Source organism: Setaria italica, chromosome IV, assembly GCF_000263155.2.
Source record: "Setaria italica strain Yugu1 chromosome IV, Setaria_italica_v2.0, whole genome shotgun sequence".
Lineage (NCBI taxonomy): Eukaryota > Viridiplantae > Streptophyta > Magnoliopsida > Poales > Poaceae > Setaria > Setaria italica.
Genome location: NC_028453.1, coordinates 8,829,893 through 8,848,483, shown reverse-complemented (window position 1 = coordinate 8,848,483; position 18,591 = coordinate 8,829,893). Strand labels below are relative to the sequence as shown.

The window sequence follows — 18,591 nt, the reverse complement described above, 5'->3', positions numbered from 1 at the left end:
CCTTTTTGCTTTGCTTTCTCCGTACTAATCACTTCCGCTCGTACACCGGGCAGCCAGGTTAGAGTAACTGCGGAATTGTTATCCAGCTAAAATTTAGTAAGTATAAAAATCTCGAACGAAATTGTTATCTAACTCTCTATCCTATCCGACTCGCCAAACTTTCTTTCATTCTTGCCAAACTTCCTTTCAGCCAAACTTAGCAAGTCAATTTACCTCGCCAAAGTGTAGGTCCCACGTGCAGTAATTGTCCGAATGAAGAGTACAAAATGGATAGGCTGTTTTTTTGCGAAATAAAGAGGCTGTTGGAGTGGATGAAGAGTGTATATTTTAGAGAGTAATCTAGCCGTTGGGATTTGAAGAATGCGAAATGGATAGTACATTGGAATAAATTCGAATAAATACGCCAGAGTCTGTTGGAGATGCCGTCACGCAGGCGCCACGTAGTACGTCACTGACTCGTGGGGCTGTTCAGGCGTGGCCCTACTTGTCATCCGAACAAGGTGTGGAGTCACCAGCCGCCAGCCGGGCGCCTTTCCGCATTGATTACTCGCTGCCCACCAATCGCAGTCGAGCCCGGAATTTTTTGGGGGGCGTTTTCTTCCCGTGTCTTATTTTTAGCACGTGTCACATCGAATGTTTAGATACTAATTAGGAGTAGTAAACGTAGACTATTTACAAAACCAATTACATAAGTGGAATCTAAACGGCGAGACGAATCTATTAAGCCTAATTAAGCCTAATTAATCCATCATTAGCACATATTTGCTGTAGCAACACATTGTCAATATCATGGACTGATTAGGCTTAATAGATTCGTCTCGCCGTTTAGATTCGTCTTATGTAATGGGTTTTGTAAATAGTCTACGTTTAATACTCCTAATTAGTATCTAAACATTCGATGTGACGGGTGCTAAAAATAAGTCAGTGGAAGAAAACGGGGCCTTGGTTTGATCAAGGCTAATTTGAGTTACCCGCTTGCGTCAGCTCGTCGTAGGAGGAGTAAGAAGCGGCAGCCGGGAGAGCAAGCAAGCAAGCGGAGGCGGCAGCAGCCAGTTGCAGCGGGCGAAGCAAATTAACGGGAATAATTTAATGCGGCTTGGGGTGCACGCGGGCAGGTCAATCCTCGCACTCCACCTCCTGCCCGCCCCCGCATCCGTAGCCATGTTGGATCCACCGCCCCACCACCGGTAGCTGCGGCGGCGGCGGCGGCGGGCGCGGCGGAGGGATGAAGAACTTCCTCAGGAAGCTGCACATCGGCGACTCGGCCGGCGGCGACGGCGCCTCGGTACATCCCCCGCCGCCAACGAAGAAGGGCGGCGGCGGCCGCGGCGGCGAGCACATGCACGCCTCGGGGTTGTCGGGCTGGCTCAGCTCCGTGACCGGGCGGCCGCACGCGCCGCCTCCGCCGCCGTCCTTGCCGGAACCTGCTGCTTCTGCTGCTGCTGCTGCTGCGGCGGCGGAGGTGCAGGCGGAGGAGTCCGCGTTGGCGACTGCGTTGGCTTCGTCGATTGAGGAGAGGAGGGTTGCCCGGGAGGAGGAGTCACGGAAGGAGGCGGAGGACGAGAGGAAGCGGGAGGTGGAGATGGAGAAGAAGGAGAAGCAGAAGGCGGAGCTGGAGGACTACCACATGCAGCTAGCGCTCGAGATGAGCGTGCGGGAGAACCCCGAGGCGATGCAGATCGAGGTGGCCAAGCAGATCAGCCTCGGTTCATGCCCGCTCCAGAGCTCCCCCGCGGAGGTCGTCGCCTTCCGATACTGGGTACTCAGCATCTCCATCCCCACCTCTCCATCCTAGTATCTTCTACTGCGAGATTGTTCCCTTACTGCGATTGGATCTCACTTGTGCTATGTTCATGCAAAATGGACGTTAGAGACGAAAACGAAATTGGCCTTCATGTATGGTATCGATCATGGTAGTGTTCTTCTGATAGACGTTGAACTCTGTCCTAGAATGGAATGGGGTATCGAACCATGGGATAGTGTAGGTATGTAACTTAGCTCGTTATGGTATATATGCTCATTTCCTTTTCTGGTATATCTGAAATTATGGTAGTCCGGAATAACACACCTTGGATTGGTCTACCATTCATAATCCGATCAACCTTTTCTTTTTTGAGGATGAGGAAAACAAAAGTTAGTCCATGATTTTGTAGTAGTGGTTTAGGGGTTTTCCACCATAATGAACATCTGGCTTGCTTTGTAGAAGCTACTGGCTACCCATGCTTTTGTAGGAGGCGCATGTGCAATGCCCTGAAACACTCAATCAATAGCCTAGAATTAGCAGCAGCAACCAGCCACCATTAGATGTTCTCCTTCGTCAGATATTGTAAAGAAGTAAAATCTCCCTATGTATTTGTGACTCTTACCATTTTCTTACTTCCTCATATGGTAGATTTGTTCGTGCTTCACAGAGTTTCAATGCCCTTAGCTACGACGACAAAATTTTGGATGGTTTCTATGACATTTGTGCCACTGGGAATGAGGCCACATTATCGACCATACCCTCTCTGATGGAACTGCAAGCACTGCCTCTTTCACATGGAGCCAAAACCGAAGCTGTATTGGTCAACAGAGCACTAGACTCTGAGCTTGTAGCACTGGAGCAGAAGGCATTTATAATGACTGTGGAGTTTCGCTCGAAAAATTCAGAGTTTGTTGGCCGCAGTTTGGTTCAGACTCTAGCTAATTTAGTTTCCGACCACATGGGTGGACCATTTGTTGATCCAGAAAGCATGCTGTTGAAGTACCGTAATATGAGCAGCGCATTGAGAGCTGGTATAAGAAGTGCAGTTATACCGCTTGGGCAGCTAAAAGTTGGTTTGGCTCGGCACCGTGCTCTGCTTTTTAAGGTCAGTAACAAATCGCATTGTGGTCAGCAATCTGAGGAACATTACTTTTGTTGTTATGAAATCTGTCATAAACAATAAGCCCTAGAGACGCAGTCGTTAGTGGCAATCATTTTGAAATGCAATATCTTTCCCTGCTCAGTACAGAATCTGACATGTTCAAGAATGTTATCCTTGTTTAGTTAGTAGCATAAAACCTGACTTCATTTTTGTTATGCACTCAGCTCAACTCATGACATACTTGCATCTAGGTGTTAATGCTTGCAAAATTGTTTGTTTGTGGTCTTTCAGTATTTTAATTTCTATTCTCTGCATACTTGCATCTAGGTGTTGGCAGACAGCCTTGCTGTTCCTTGTCGACTAGTTAAAGGAAGGCAGTATACTGGATCAGATGAAGGAGCTTTGAACATTGTGAAATTTAATAATGGAAGGTACCGTGCTTACCAATTCCTTGATGGTAGAAGTTATCTTTTTTAGTACTTGGGTATTAAGGATTAGGATAGGTTGTCCAGATTTCTGATTTCAACCCCTTGTTTTAGCAATGGGTATTGCTTTACATTTAATACATTACCATCTATAATGTCCCACATGTTTACAGGGAATGCATTGTTGATCTCATGATAGATCCTGGCACTCTTGTTCCATCAGATGGTGCCGACCTGGGTAGAGAAGTGGAAGACAGCTTATTCGTCGATGATCACCATGACAGTAACACTCAGTTGGTTTCTTCTTTCAGTGAAGCTTCAAGTTCCATTCATGGTTCATTTGAAAATGAATCACTTGAAAAAGGATTGACACCTACCAATGCTGGGCATTCTGGTCCACATGGAGCAATAAATGCCCAGACTGACAATGACGTATCTGGATCTGGGGTATCGAGTTCATTTGAGGAGCTATCAGTTAGCACATATGCAAGTGAAAATGTGCCAATTATTCATGAATCTAATGCAGATCATAACATTACTTCAGAAGGAAAAGATAAGTCGATCGCATCAAATATTTCGTCATCAAGTTCGCCTCCATCTTCTGAGATGGGCAGTACTCCAACTGTACGCAGGAAGAAAGTGAAAGATGTCTCGGAGTATATGATTAGTGCCGCAAAGGAGAACCCCCAGTTAGCAGAAAAGATCCATGCTGTATTACTTGAAAGTGGAGTTGTGCCACCACCTGATTTGTTTTCAGAAGAATCTAAGGAACAACCAAAAGACCTGATTGTTTACGACACATCTGTATTTCAAACGAAAGATGAAATGATAAGGACAATGAATGAGCTTGAATCCACAGCACATGATGGTTCTGGTGGCCATGGTCCTTCATTGCCACATCATCCTGGACATGAGCTCAAGATTGTTCCTTATCGGATGCCTCTTGACCTTAAGCCTGTCCAGGGATTGGGTGTTTACCATCCGTTTGATTCCCGGGATAATGCTGCTCCCTCTATACCTCTGTATGAGCCATCTGCACCTCCCCAGGAAAATCCATTGCAACTCATAAAGCAAATGCCTGTTACAGCTGCTGCTGTTGCGACAGCTGCCGTGGTCGCGTCTTCAATGGTTGTTGCTGCAGCTAAATCTAACAGCGATATTAAGTTAGATGTGCCAGTTGCAGCTGCAGCCACTGCTGCTGCAGTTGTTGCTACTACTGCTGCTGTTAACAAGCAATATGAATACCTTGATCCTGGTTGTCAATTGCTTTGCTTGCCAAGTTCATCAAATAAATCAATCCAAAAAGGGAAACATGACCTATTGGATAATGATCAGCTGGAAACAAATCATGGGCAGGATAATGCCCTCAAGCACGAAAAGGATTCGGTTCAAGAACCTCACGAAGCTGAGCGAGTTTCTGATAGGTCAACTGGGACAGAGAGTGCAAGATCTGAGATTACTCTAGATGATGTTGCAGAGTTTGAAATTCAGTGGGAAGATCTTACCCTTGGAGAACGTGTTGGGCTGGGTACAATTCTCTTTATTTTTGCAAATTCAATTTCTTCATGGCTCAGCTTGTATAATTCGACTATCAATTTATTTGCAGTGTTACTGGCTAAAGATGGCCATTCCTAACCCATGGCTTTTATTTACTGGAAATAACATAAAACATACTTTGAAACACGAAATCACGCTGCCCTGTATTTCCAATGCTGTTCTGACTTGCTTCTTTTATCTACAGGATCTTTTGGAGAAGTGTACAGAGGTGAATGGCATGGAACAGTAAGTTCTTCATCTACCTTGTCTTAAATTACAATGAGTCCAGGTTGGGATAATAAGCCTAAACTTATGGTAGAATGAGATCCAATGTAACAAAGAAAGATTAGGTTCTATAGGATAATACATGCAGAAACAAAATGGCCCCCGCTATTTCACCTTGTCAAAATTTAGAACACTTTCCATTCTTTGTTGCAACTGCATAGGAAGTCCTTCACTCCTTTTTATAGGAACACTGAACACCACCTAACTGAGGTGGCGCTAAATCATGTTACAAGTTACAGCTAGGCACGTGGCTGCAAGCCTGCAATAAATCATATTTCTTCAATTTTGTATTGGTGTACCACAACAATATACGGACCCATATGTAGCTTTGGTACTAACCTTGACTGCCTGAGGGGGTATTACTCTTCTATATATCAACATGGGATCCACATTTAAGTCAATCTAGTTGTCATCAGCGTGCGTTTGAACAATTTCTTAGCCAGTTCATTCTCCCTAAAAAAGGTTTCAGACACATTGTAATAGTTATCACAACTATATTGTTATTGTGTATCCCCACCTAAACTAGATGCTTGGACTTGAAAGTGAAGAATGTTAAAACTAAAGCAACTAACCTACAAATGATTGATTGATTAACTTAAACAGAGCTCATTTGTTTCACTCTGTGCACAAATGGTAAAAAATGTATACCATTTCTATATTTGTGCTGCTGCTGTTGCATCATAGCAATTTGCTTCTCTGTGTAGGAAGTCGCTGTCAAGAAATTCTTGCAACAAGATATTTCAAGTGATGCTCTGGAAGAATTTAGAACTGAGGTATATGAATTTTCGCATTTAAATAGGCTACAAAATGGAATACTGCTAACTTTATAATGAAAGGATTTATTTTCTTAATCTATGTGAACCAATAATCTTTAGACCATCAGACAGTTGAAGAATCTTGAGCTTGTCAGACAGTTACATAGATATGCAGAGCTTACATACCATCCATTTCAGTAAGGTTGCATTTCGCGCTAAATATTGACCAAAATTGACATGGGAAGAGGCCAATAAAAGGAGATTTGAAGGGATGGAATATACCCAAAGATTTAGCCCTGGATAGGAGTGCTTGGAAAACAGCTATTCATGTGCCCGAACCCTAATTTGTGGCTCTTGTTGGGTTTCAACTCTAGCCTACCTAACTTGCTTGGGACTGAAAGGCTATGCTGCTGCTGCTGCTGCTGTTGTATTTGACTAGTAATCCCAAATCCGAATAGCAACAGTTTATTATAGTCCCCTAGGAGCTTAAAATGACTCAGCTTCTGTATCGGTTAGAACAGGCAACCTAATAATTGGTGTTGGGATATTTTTAATCATCAGTATGATTAACTCAAAAAAGGTTAAAATTTGTATTGGCATGTCTTACGTATTCAACACAAGATGGTGTTATAATAAACCATGCTGTGTTGATCTGCCCAGTTTTAGAAGTTGACCATGAAAAATTAATGAAGACAATTAGCTGACTTGAACACAGCACTATTCTTTTTGTTGTTTTAGTTTTGTGCTCTCTCATCTGAAATAAATCTCTTTTTATAATGCTGGAAGCAAACCTCAAAAACAAAAAAATTTAGCATTTGGCACATGAAAGTGAAATGAGTGAATTAGACATTTAGAAACTATTACATGATTATATCTGTCGGCGCGTCTACATTATAATGATTAATTTGGACTCTTTGCCAAAATTTTCATGTTTATTTATAAGACTATTTTTTTCTGTTTAGTTTGGAATAATGAGAAGATTGCGTCATCCTAATGTTGTTCTTTTCATGGGGGCTGTCACTCGCGTACCTCATCTTTCCATTGTGACTGAATTTCTTCCAAGGTACCTTTTTGCATCCTTGTTGAAATTTTATTTAACTTTTTGAATCTTCAACTACTTCATGGATTATAATTACAGAACCAATCTTTGTTAATTAATGCTTGATCACCTTTTTCTTAAGAAGTGTGTTCTATAACTATAAAAGAAGAATTTAATGGATGTAACATGTGTAGTTTCCTATATAGATACTACTTTTGTGGTTAAATTAATGAATCTTCCAGAGTAAAAGAAGGTGATAAGATTTTGCAATCTCAAAGTTACTCTGTTATTACTTGTGGTGGGGGTGTAAAATCATCAAGTCCTCTAACTGGAGTACTCAACCTACAACACTCAGCCAAAACTCTACACCCTTTGCTTCTGCCATCCTTCTGCTCCTCTATTCAGTCCTCTTCTTTCTCCCATGCTGATTTTTTTGTTACTTTTACTTGATAGTGTCCATAGATTTTTTTTGACAAGCTGATCCCTCTCGTATAAAATATGGAAGATTTTACTTTTACTTGATAGTGTCCATAGATTTTGTTACTTTTACTGGAGGAAGATTTTCTCCTCTATTCATCACCATTGATTTTTTTTTGACAAGCTGATCCCTCTCGTATAAAATATGGAACTGTCCATAGTTCGCATTTAAAATTTCTGCTGGCCCAGCTTGGTCAAATGGCATTCCCTTTGAAATGGCCAAAGTACTCTTCCTAGAAAGTAGTTACTGGGGAATCAATCATTTAACCTCAGCCTCTCACGTGCATTGAATTTTCTCCTCACATTTATACAAAAGCACCGATGCACTGCTTATTGTAGAGTATTGGAATGGTGCAGTAAAACGCTTCTAAGAAAAATGGGAGGTTGCGCCCATAGGTGCCAGCAAGTTGCCAAGTTTACACTGTAGTTAACAGTAAATATAGAAGATGATGTATAAGAATAGTTAAAATAGAAACACATTTTAGGACCTCAATGACAGTACAAGATGTAGGCATTTATGGCTACATATGCTTTATTTGCTAAAGCATTATTCAGGTATAGGTTATCAGGGCTGTAAATCATTATGTTTTATCTTTTTTTCCCTATACAAGTTGACTTGCATAAATGCGCAATTGCTAACTGTAGTATTGGCAATGCAGGGGTAGTTTATTTCGGTTGATCCATCGGCCCAATAACCAGTTGGATGAAAGAAGACGTTTAAGGATGGCACTTGATGTGGTATGCCTAAGTTAATTTTTGTTGTGTTTCATTCATATTGAGAACTTTGATCTTGAGAACTTCGATCTATTCTTTTCTAATACTTGGTCGTTGTCTGCCACAGGCTCGTGGTATGAATTATTTACACAATTGCACCCCTGTCATAGTTCACCGAGATTTGAAGTCTCCAAATCTACTTGTTGACAAAAATTGGGTTGTGAAGGTAATAAACTGGTCCATAAATGGTGGCACGCTTTGGACCTTGGGCGTTTCTAGATATATAACAAAATTATGACTTGCCTTGTGTTTAGGTTTGCGATTTTGGTTTATCACGTATAAAGCATAGTACCTTCCTCTCCTCAAGATCCACAGCTGGAACAGTAAGCTTGCATGATTATGTTGAATCAAACATTTCCCGTTCCTTATAATAAGAAATTTTGTTCTTGACACCAAGTTTAGATTTAGCTTGCATGTTAGTTCTGCTCATTTGTAAGACTCATTTCTATCGCATGTTGTGCGAATATATATGGGATACCTCTCAATGGTAGGAAAATGATGAAATGCTTGCTATTGACTTTTATTTTAGCATTCAGATTGGTATGTGTAGCTAGAGGGGCTGGGGCATGCAATCATGTTGGCCAGGGCTAGAAGTCTATTTTAAACTAATCGTTCATTTTATATTGAGATAAAGCTAAACTTGCACGTCTGATCCTTCTATTGATCATGCCATAATTTACTCTGGTAGATAATTTGAGGGATTGGAGAGGATTGTTAGATTCTGAAACATTTGATGAAATATTAAGTTGTGTAGCTAGAGGGGTGGGGTAATCATGCTGGCCAGGTCCAGAAGCCTTTTTAAAACTCACAATTCACTCTATCTTGATATCAACGTAAACTTGCACATGCGATTTGTCTTTTCGTTATGCTGTAGTTTACTCTACAAACTATATTTTCATTCAGGTCATCATGTGAGTACGAGGATGAGTTGGATTGGAGAGGATCATTAGATTCTGAAACATTTACAGTATTTAGCCAGTTCCTGATTTTTCCCCCTTTATCTATTAGAAGTTGGAACTTTGATGATGTCATATCAGCAGTCTTTTATAAGCTTTTGCATGTTTAATAGATTTTCTTAGTCAAAAACTTGCAAGCTGCTTTAGGCTAAATACTTCCAGAAGCTGCTAACTGTCCGTGCTACATCAAATGCAGGCAGAGTGGATGGCACCAGAAGTACTTCGAAATGAACCATCAGATGAGAAGTAGGTTTTTTTACATGTTGCTCTCTTTGATTCGAAATGGTTTTGTGATTGATGAATGCCTTATCCATTTGTTTTCAGATGTGATGTTTTCAGCTATGGGGTCATATTATGGGAACTTTGTACATTACTACAGCCATGGGAAGGTATGAATCCCATGCAGGTTGTTGGAGCTGTTGGTTTTCAGCAACGGCGACTTGATATTCCAGGCAGTGTGGATCCTGCTGTAGCAGAGATAATCAAGAAATGCTGGCAGACGTTAGTATGCTTTAACTCACTGGGCTGCAATAGATTTTTAAGATTTATACTGTGTTACAATTTTTTTGAGGCCTCAAATGTGTAGTTATTTACTTAAACAATTGCGTCATAAATTGGTAAATTTTCTGTCACATAAATACTACCATGAAATAGTGAAAGTAAAGGTGACTTCTGGGAACCCCCCACATTCAGTTTATGCTTCATGAGAGTATATCTTTTGAAAAGTTTAACTGTGTGAAGAGATAAAACATAATATTTTGCGATGTCCTGAAAAAAACAACTATTCTGAAACACTTAGTTGCATTTTCTTTAAATTGAAGCACGGTACTTTTCCTTGTCTTTATCAATCTTTTTATGCGCCTACTTAGTTTCTCAATTCTGTTTTGCATACTGTTTCATGCAGAGATCCGAGGATGCGGCCATCATTTTCAGATATCATGGCTGCTTTGAGACCATTGCTGAAAAACATGCCTGCTAACCAACCTACCAGAAAGCGGACACAACAAATAGATGATTAAGAATATGGTGGTCAGTATCAGCTGACGGCACAAACCAAAAAGAGAGTGCATTGGTCTGTCTTGCCTTCCTGGCTTCAAGCGTGGTCATCTGTAACTATTACCATTGTTTTGTACAGTACGCCAAATGCGTTTCTGATGAAAAACAGGTGAAATTTTGGTCCCTTTGCCCTCAAAATACACCCTTTGGTCCAGTGAAGCCAGCAGAAACTGTCCATCTGCCGAAAGCCAACCCAAATAACACAGTTCAATGTAACAAAAAGAAAAGAAAGGGGAAAGAAAATTGGTCAAGGTTGCTGCACAATAATGTCGCGGGCACAATGGTGTACTGGAGCCAGAAGTCGACATGCCAGGTAACCAGGTCCATCGTCTTGGCCTTACTTTTGTTAGTCCCCAACCTAATGGAGAATTCATCTTTAAGGCCATCTTTAAGGCCCCATCAAATTGTAATCTTCTTTGACAGAAAGGTCGTTTCGCCCTTAGCTTCAATCTTGAAGAATCTCACTTGCAGGCTCTTGTGTATATCAGTCTCGACAAATTTGATGTAATTGACAATTAGATTACAAAAGGAAATATGTTGTTTGTACTTAAAATCATCATTCTTTTAGGGGGGAGGAGATGTTGAGCCTCTCTTCTTTCCTCTTTTTATTTGTTTTTCTTTTGAGTTTTGAGGACTCTTTTATTTGTTGGTGTACAACAGATGGCATATTTAGGGTAGATCACTAACTGAAGCTACCACCAACTGCTGCACGGTTTGAACATTATAGATTTTGCCCAGAATTGAGGAAAATTTCCTGCATTTCCCTCATTTGCTTTCATGTACTAGCTGTTGTTTATAGCAGTCGTGGTCGGGTAGTTGAGTTGCTCGTTGCCGAATGATCATAATTCACAAATCACAAGAGCTGTGACTGAGATAGCTAGGCGCTGAGATTTCTTTTTCCAGTTATTGTACACCAGTCAGTTGCCGGAAAAACTGTGATGAACTCTAATGGCCCGGTAACTGGATGTGATGCGATTGATGGGAGTCCTGAATCTGAGAAGTGGCTCGGCGCTGCTCTGCTCCTCCGAGTCTCTCGGCCGACGCAGTCACGCAGCAGCGGCACGGCCAGTCGGCCAGGGACAAGCTCACGTCACGAGTCGCGCGCGGTCAGACGACCCAGAGGCCGCCAGATCGCGAGGCAACCCACCCATTTTTGCCATCCCCCCCGCGGCGCGGCGCGCCGCGCCCGTCGCCGACGCCGTGCATCCCAGCGTCCCTGTCTTCCCGATTCCACGCAGGCACGCACCCCGCACCGGCCCTCCGGCCACCAGCCCCCACGTGCCCCCACGTTTCCCCAGATCCCATCCACCCCCCCTCCCCCGGCTCCCAAGTCCCAACGCGCTTCCCTCAACGCGATACAAGCAAGCCACGCACACACGCTTCCATCCCCACTTCCAGACCCAAAGCCCCCAAGCCAAACCCTCGCTCGCCACCTGCCATCCGATCAAGCAGCCTGCAGCCGGCCGATCCGCCATGGCGTCCGCGTACTACGAGAGCTCCCGGGGCGGCGCCGCCGACGAGGGGGACGACTTCGACGAGTTCGACCCCACGCCGTACGGCGGCGGCTACGACCTCTTCGTCACCTTCGGCCGCCCGCTGCCGCCGTCCGAGGAGACTTGCTACCCGTGCTCCGAGCCTTCCACCTCCTACGACGCACCCCACTACTCCGCGTCCGAGCCGTCCCCCTACGGGCACCACACCAAGGCGAAGCCCAACTACGGTTTCCGCCCCCAGCAGGAGCAGCAGCCGTCCTACGGATCCTCCGGCGGCAGCTACGGATCCAGGCCCGAGCCCGCCGCGGAGGAGGGCGGCGGCGGCTATGGATCTGGCTACGGATCCGGGTACGGTAGGAAGAACCAGGAGGAGGAGAGCTACGGATCCGGGTACGGAAGGAAGCCTCAGGCGGAGGAGAGCTACGGGTCCGGGGGGTACGGCTCTGGCTACGGCGGCCAGGCCCGGCCGGAGGCGGGCTATGGGTCAGCAGCGTATGGATCTGGATATGGCTCCAATCCGCAGGCTGAGAGCTACGGCTCCGGCTACGGGAGGAAGCCGCAGGTAGAGGAGAGCTACGGATCGGAGTATGGGTCTGGGTACGGCAGGAAGCCGCAGGTGGAGCAGAGCTATGGATCGGAATACGGGTCAGGGTACGGGAGGAAGCCTCAGGCTGAGGAGGGCTACGGATCGGGGTACGGCAGCAGACCGCAGGGTGGGGAGGAGTATGGCAGTGGTGGGTATGGCAGGAAGACTCAGGAGGAGAGCTATGGTTCCTCGGGGTATGGCTATGGCAGGAAGACTGAGGAGGAGGGCTATGGTGGTTCTGGGTACGGGTATGAGAAGCCGAAGCCGAAGCCGTTTGGGGAGGAGCATCAGAGCGGTGGGTATGAGAGGCCGAGCTATGGCGGCGGTGACGAGTACCAGGGGAGCTATGGCCGCAAGAAGCATGTAAGTCCCTTCCCCTTCGAATTGGGGTGTGTTGATATTTACTCATCTACCTTAGTTACTTTGTTGCGCTTATGCATGCTATAAGTTATATAATGTGATGAAAGTTCAAGAAAAGGCAGGAGACTTGATTGTGTATTGTATTAGGCCTTGCAATTGTTGACCTTCCGAGATAGGTGACTGTTTAGCTGATAACAGCTTTTTTAGAAAATCTGTTGGTGGGAAGGAATAGACAAATTCAAGATATATGGCATTTTGGTGCAAAAAATAGCTTGTAGATAGATGCTGCTGATACAAATATAGGTTCAAGGCGTTTTAAGAAGTTGGGAAGTTTTATCCAGTGTCAAAAACATGTTGTGAGGAACATTCTTTATGAAGCCGATCCATTATGAACTGCTTGTTAGTGCTTATAGTGTCATGAAAATATGTGGTATTCAGGGTGCATAACTAACTTAGTGTTTGAGTTCTGTAGTATTACTATGAAGTCCAATACAAACTGTGGGCATATGACATTCATTTCACGCTAAGTGCTAGTTTGGAAGCTCGAAATTCTTGGGGTTTCCCGGCTCTTTCCTCAGGCAGGAAGTCTGTGTGGAATTTGGCCACAGGCCAAATAACCCTGTCCGTTTGGAAGCTCATGGCTCACGCGGTGGGGTGACTGTCCCTGACCCACAAGCTTTCCCTGGGGTAGTGTTTCCCCACCTTTAGGGTAAAGTAGTCTAGTTAAACAAACAATCACTAATGGTGATTCATTTATGTTGAGTGACCCAGTTGTAGGAACACAGCCCTGTGCTTCAGTAGTTATATACTCCCTCCGGTCAGGAATAGATGACATTTCCGACCAGGGAAATGAACTAGCGGCAGGCTAAAAGATGATGTCTGAACGTCATATATTCATGTCTGGAGGTAGCAGTATATATTTCATAACACATTTATCTCTGCACGCAGAAGTCTACAAATTAGGTCAAAAATTTTGAACGATTTAAAATGTACAGTACAAAATTGGTCAGAAATGAGGTGCCCCCCCCCCCCCCCCCCCATGCATTGCTGGCAAGCTTCAACTCTTGCTACTGGTATAGCGCATAAAGGGGGTGTTTGGATCCTTGGACTAAAGTTTAGCCCATGTCACATCAGATGTTTGGATGCTAATTAGGAGTATTAAATATAGGCTACTGATAAAAATAATTGCATAAATGAGGGCTAATTCGCGAGATGAATCCATAAACCTAATTAGTCCATGATTAGCACATGTTTATGCAAAAGGTAGCCCGTTGAAGGAATGGAATATTCTGTTTACAGTGCTGGCACAAAGTGATGACTCCATAAAAGCTCTAAGAATAGAACTTCCTCTCCACCGCTAACTGTTTCTTGTTGCCACTCGGTAGGATGATGACTCTGATGATGAGAAGAAGCAGCATTATCAGAAGCACCACCACCACCGTCGCCATGACTACGACGATTAAGCACCCATTGTGGGTACCTTCTGCTGGGCGTGGCCTCGGTCTTACCGCGACGGCCACTGTATCTGGTTACTGCATAAATAAAGATGGATGTGCTTGCCTTCTGGACACTGGACCATTATGGGCTGCTTTGAGTTGGTACTTCTCGCCCCTGAAGTGTGCTATGTGCCTGTGGTTTGTATGTTCGAATCTTTACCAAATAAGTATCGTCTGTATGTGTGACGAACCTGGTGTGCACGCCTGTTGAGGCTGAACGTTATACTTTGTACCTCTTCCTGTGGTGTTTCTTTCAGTGATTGGGACTTGTCTTCGCATCAGGCGTGACTCTTCTCTTCTGGCCCCCCTATCATCTTAGGGGTGTTTGGATCTATGGATTAATTTTTAGTTCGGGTCACATCGGATGTTCGAATACTAATTAACTAATTGCATAAGCTATGGTTAATTCGTGAGACGAATCTATTGAGCCTAATTAATCCATGATCAGTACATATTTACTGTAGCATCATATGGTCAAATCATAGGCATCATATGGTCAAATCATGGGCATCATATGGTCAAATCATGGACTAATTAGGCTTATAAATTCATCTCGCGAATTAGCTTTTATTTATGCAATTGATTTTGTAATTAATTTATATTTAATACTCCTAATTAGTATCTAAACATTTCAATATGACAGTGACTGAACTTTTAGTCTCTGGAACAAACACAGGGGTACTCTCCACATCCTACTGTCTCCACATCCTACTGGCGCTGTTGCATTCCGCTGCACTGTATATGGCCGCGTCATGACATGACGTTGCCCCCTAGCCCTTGAGGGATGAAGGTGGACCCAAGAAATCAATGCTTGGCTCCCTTCGTGTCACAATTCTGCTATTGACATGCTCTAGCGGTTGTTAGGAGGTGTTTGGATATACCTCATTAAACTTTAGCACATGTCATATTGGATGTTTGATAGTAATTAGAAGTATATTTATGAATATTTGATACTAGTTAGGAGTATTAAATATAGTCTAATTATAAAATTAATTGCACAGATGGAGTCTAATTCATGAGATGAATCTATTAAGTCTAATTAGTCCATGATTTGATAACGTGGTGCTACAGTAACCATTTGCTAATGATGGATTAATTACCTTTAATAGATTCGTTTCGTGAATTAGACTCTATTTGTACAATTAGTTTGTAATTAGTTCATATTTAATCTTCCTAATTAGCATCCGAATATTCAATGTGAGCTATCCTATCCGACATCTTTCCCTGAAATAATCATCTGATAGATAAGCTGCCGCAACACGTTCGGTGCCTAAATTTGGCTCCAGCTGGGCCATTAAAATTCAGAACGCGAGAAGGTGCTCCATTGATGCGACGCCGGTTGTTGGAATGGTGGTGGCACTAGCACCACCATCAGTTGAGCAATGATCGACGTGGGGGGATTTCGCAATAAGCTAATCAATTTTTAAGTTCCTAAACGAGCCATATTTTGACAGGCTGAGGCCATGTTTTGCTAGTACATTCCTTTTTATAAGAAAAGGAAATGCTTATCTGCTTGTAATTTCCAGTTGCGTGTAGATTCAAAGATCTCGCGCATCGCAGCCCTTGCACGGCAGATGTTACTTGCAATTCCGCGCAATTTTCTCGAAGCACACAGACCCGAGATGGAACACACGCAGCAACCTGGAGGCTGGACGCTGGAGAGTGCGTCACACGGACACGGTCACGGTCACGCCTCCCCCCTCACCTCGCCTCGCTCCCTCCCCATCTCTTCCCGGCGAGCCCCCCCTCCACGCGTCTACCAACCACCAGTCCACCAGGCGCGCGGCGCGACCCCCAACCGACCCCGGTAGGCAGGCGCGCGCGGCGCGCCACCGTGACGCTCGACCGGCTGGCTTGCTGCGTGCGGCGGGGAGACGGAGGGCCGGGCGGCCCCCCCGTGCCGTGACGACGCCGCGCCATGGAGGTGCCGCCGCTGCCAGCAGCGGCTGCGTCGGCGGAGGAGGAGCGCCGCAGCACGGCGACGGGGTCGTGCCTCCCCCGGCTGGTCTCAGGCGTCCTCTCGGGGGCCCTCACCGGCCTCTTCGCCGTCGGTACGCGCGCGCGCGCCTGCGTGTTGCTTGTGTTTGTTGGTTTGCGTGCTCTGGTGTTTTTGAAATTTTGACGCGGATTTGTGGTGCTTGTTGTCTGAAGCTGGAGGCTTGACGGGGGCGTTCACCGGCGCATTGGCGGGGAGGGCTTCCGACAGCGGCGTCCTCCGGGGAGCCGGGCTGGGGGCGTTCGCGGGGGCGGTGCTCTCCATCGAGGTTCTGGAGGCTTCGCGCGCGTACTGGAGCGCGGACCGATCGAGCCCGCAGAGCACGTCCTCCATGGTCCGTAAGCTTCTCTCTTCAGCAATTCAGCCCCCATGATTGTTGCGCAAATCAATTACCAGAGTGCTCCATAATTGTCTTGCGTTAACTCGAGAAATATCATTGGTTTCAGGAAATTCTTGTATGCTATTGTTAGTTCCTTTCAGCTCAGATAATGGAAAATTACATTTTGCGATGCCATTATTGTCGTTGATTCATGGCCGGCGTGCTTTTAAGAGAATTCTTTGTTGCGCTTCCAGGGTGATTTCATAGAGCAGCTCCTTCATGCTCGATCTGTGCAAGACCAGTATGAGCCATCAGCATATATGGCATATCGTTGGCAGGTGAGTTGTTGTATTACCTCTGGTGGCATCCTCACTAACAGAAAGCGCACAAATGCTTACAGTAGAGGGTCACATCCATTTCTATAGATGAACAATAGATATTTCCAACAGGTTGGTATTGCAGACAATGATGATCTGTACGATGTTCTTGAAGAGGTTTTATCTGATGGGCTCTCACAAGATACCCTAAAGAAGTTACCACATCATGTCGTTACTGATCAGAAGCAAGAATCGGTTGCTGAAGACCTGTCTTGCGCTATTTGCCTCCAGGTACTAATATCACATTACATATTTGTTTAGTGGAAAACTAACCTGCATTAAAATCTTAATGTCGTGGGGGTCTGGGGGATTTCATAGTTTAGAAGCTGCCTTTGTCTTGTCTTGATAAATTAACATGACGTGCATATGTCATTTTCTTTTGGAGGTTGGCAGTTGATTAATCATGGGGAACATGTAATTTGACACATTAGATCACTGAAAGTAAGATGATGGGAGTTGAAGCAGGACTGTAGCTGTAGGAGTGCCCATCACTCTGCCTTGTAGGTTGATTATAGTTAACTCAGATGTTGAATCACCTTTGTCCACCTAATGGTTGCTTGGCTTACTTCCGAAGAGTTGCCAGCTTTTTCGACTAGTTATCTTAACTCTAAAGTGTAACATACAGTTTGATGGTGCTCTGTTTAGATTATAAGAGTGCTGGGGGCGCAATCCATTCCTTTAGAGTGCAGTACATGGACAGATTTATAGTATTCATTTTTCTCGACCTTCCAAGCAATGCCTTCGGGGTGTCTTTCTCCTTGGGTCGAATTTTTTTTAATATGAAGTATCCACATTTATTTTGTATGTGACAAATTTAGCTGTCTTTTTTTTTTCTCTTGAAATGGCATGCTACGGTTGGACTTTGTCTTGTACAGTACATACTAACAGTTTGCTCTTCCCCCAGGATGTAGTTGCCGGAGAGACAGTGAGGAAGTTGCCGAAGTGTTCTCACACTTTCCACCAGCCTTGCGTGGACAGATGGTTCATGGACCACTGTTCATGCCCTGTATGTAGGCAAGATGTGTGTAGGTAGATTATGTTCGGCTCCATGTTCTCATGCCTTTGTAAAGTGTCTACTGGCATCATTCATATAGAAAGAATTATAAGTACCAAGCCCTATAACTTGTTTGTATCCATACATCAGAGGTTGCGCGGTTCGTGTTTTTCTAGTCACTCATCTTGTGCACATAAAACTGGAGATATCGCAATGTGAAGTTTCTTTTATCCATCCTATTATACATGTATATTGCAATATAATGCTAAACTGTGAACGCAGTGTCTAATGTATTTCACATGGCTTACCATAAAAATGATTTCCAATTTTCATCTTAATAGCCAATTTGTCCTTAAAAATGCATTTGCTGCTGAGGAAGAAGCAATGGAATCAGTCTGGATGCACAGGCGCACAACATGCTACATATAGATAAATTTGGGCAATGTTTTTTTAAAAAAATTGAAATATAAGTAATTTTGGAATTGGAACTCACTACGACACATGAAACACTGAGCACACTCACATCTGGTTAAATAGGTAAGCACCAATTCGTATATCACGACCACGACTTCACTGCCACACAAGATGGTTCACGTCTTTGACAAAAAAAAGAACAATATTATAGCAGGGTTAAATTTAAAATAAGTACATTAAAACAAATTTACCAGATTTGTTTTCAAACTTTATAAATCGATTCTGAAATAAAAAAAATAATGAATTTATAATTAAATTTCCATTGGAATTGTTGCATCAAATCCAAATAAATATGCAATTTGAGTCCTATGGGTATTTTGATACATTTCAAATTGTGTTAACAAAAG

The 18,591-nt window shown here is 44.0% G+C and overlaps 3 protein-coding genes across 4 annotated transcripts; all 3 read left to right on the top strand.

Annotated features, from left to right (window-relative positions):
- The first annotated feature begins 1,021 nt into the window (after nt 1–1,021).
- On the top strand, nt 1,022–10,870 carry LOC101767850 (probable serine/threonine-protein kinase SIS8). 2 transcript variants are annotated; one of them, XM_004965001.4, is made up of 13 exons: nt 1,022–1,759; nt 2,412–2,849; nt 3,174–3,277; nt 3,445–4,799; nt 5,013–5,053; nt 5,797–5,865; nt 6,810–6,910; nt 8,023–8,101; nt 8,205–8,303; nt 8,392–8,460; nt 9,290–9,339; nt 9,418–9,594; nt 9,998–10,870. In XM_004965001.4, exons 1-13 carry the CDS (start codon nt 1,226–1,228, stop codon nt 10,110–10,112), a joined length of 3,231 nt encoding a protein of 1,076 aa, XP_004965058.1. In that variant the 5' UTR covers nt 1,022–1,225; the 3' UTR covers nt 10,113–10,870. The 2 variants fall into 2 exon arrangements, with proteins under 2 accessions (XP_004965058.1, XP_022681618.1); XM_022825883.1 differs by having other exon boundaries at nt 1,620–1,759; nt 2,393–2,849.
- Nucleotides 10,871–11,475: 605 nt separating this feature from the next.
- LOC101767450 (uncharacterized protein At5g39570) lies at nt 11,476–14,365 on the top strand. The gene is made up of 2 exons (XM_004965000.3): nt 11,476–12,591; nt 13,974–14,365. Exons 1-2 carry the CDS (start codon nt 11,623–11,625, stop codon nt 14,049–14,051), a joined length of 1,047 nt encoding a protein of 348 aa, XP_004965057.1. The 5' UTR covers nt 11,476–11,622; the 3' UTR covers nt 14,052–14,365.
- Nucleotides 14,366–15,699: 1,334 nt separating this feature from the next.
- Nucleotides 15,700–18,012, top strand: LOC101766771 (NEP1-interacting protein-like 2). The gene is made up of 5 exons (XM_004964998.4): nt 15,700–16,135; nt 16,236–16,414; nt 16,654–16,737; nt 16,849–17,007; nt 17,681–18,012. The coding sequence occupies exons 1-5, from the start codon at nt 16,003–16,005 to the stop codon at nt 17,807–17,809; spliced, it is 684 nt and encodes a 227-aa protein (XP_004965055.1). The 5' UTR covers nt 15,700–16,002; the 3' UTR covers nt 17,810–18,012.
- The last annotated feature ends 579 nt before the right edge of the window (nt 18,013–18,591 follow it).

Excerpts from the sequence above, each read along its gene's own strand:
- LOC101767450 (XM_004965000.3), top strand. The coding sequence starts at position 11,623 with ATGGCGTCCGCGTACTACGAGAGCTCCCGGGGCGGCGCCGCCGACGAG. Across the intron at positions 12,592-13,973 it reads GCTATGGCCGCAAGAAGCAT|GATGATGACTCTGATGATGA; the intron begins GTAAGTCCCTTC and ends GCCACTCGGTAG.
- LOC101766771 (XM_004964998.4), top strand. The coding sequence starts at position 16,003 with ATGGAGGTGCCGCCGCTGCCAGCAGCGGCTGCGTCGGCGGAGGAGGAG. Across the intron at positions 16,738-16,848 it reads ATATGGCATATCGTTGGCAG|GTTGGTATTGCAGACAATGA; the intron begins GTGAGTTGTTGT and ends TATTTCCAACAG. Across the intron at positions 17,008-17,680 it reads CTTGCGCTATTTGCCTCCAG|GATGTAGTTGCCGGAGAGAC; the intron begins GTACTAATATCA and ends CTCTTCCCCCAG.
- LOC101767850 (XM_004965001.4), top strand. The coding sequence starts at position 1,226 with ATGAAGAACTTCCTCAGGAAGCTGCACATCGGCGACTCGGCCGGCGGC. Across the intron at positions 5,866-6,809 it reads TGGAAGAATTTAGAACTGAG|TTTGGAATAATGAGAAGATT; the intron begins GTATATGAATTT and ends TTTTCTGTTTAG. Across the intron at positions 8,102-8,204 it reads TAAGGATGGCACTTGATGTG|GCTCGTGGTATGAATTATTT; the intron begins GTATGCCTAAGT and ends TGTCTGCCACAG.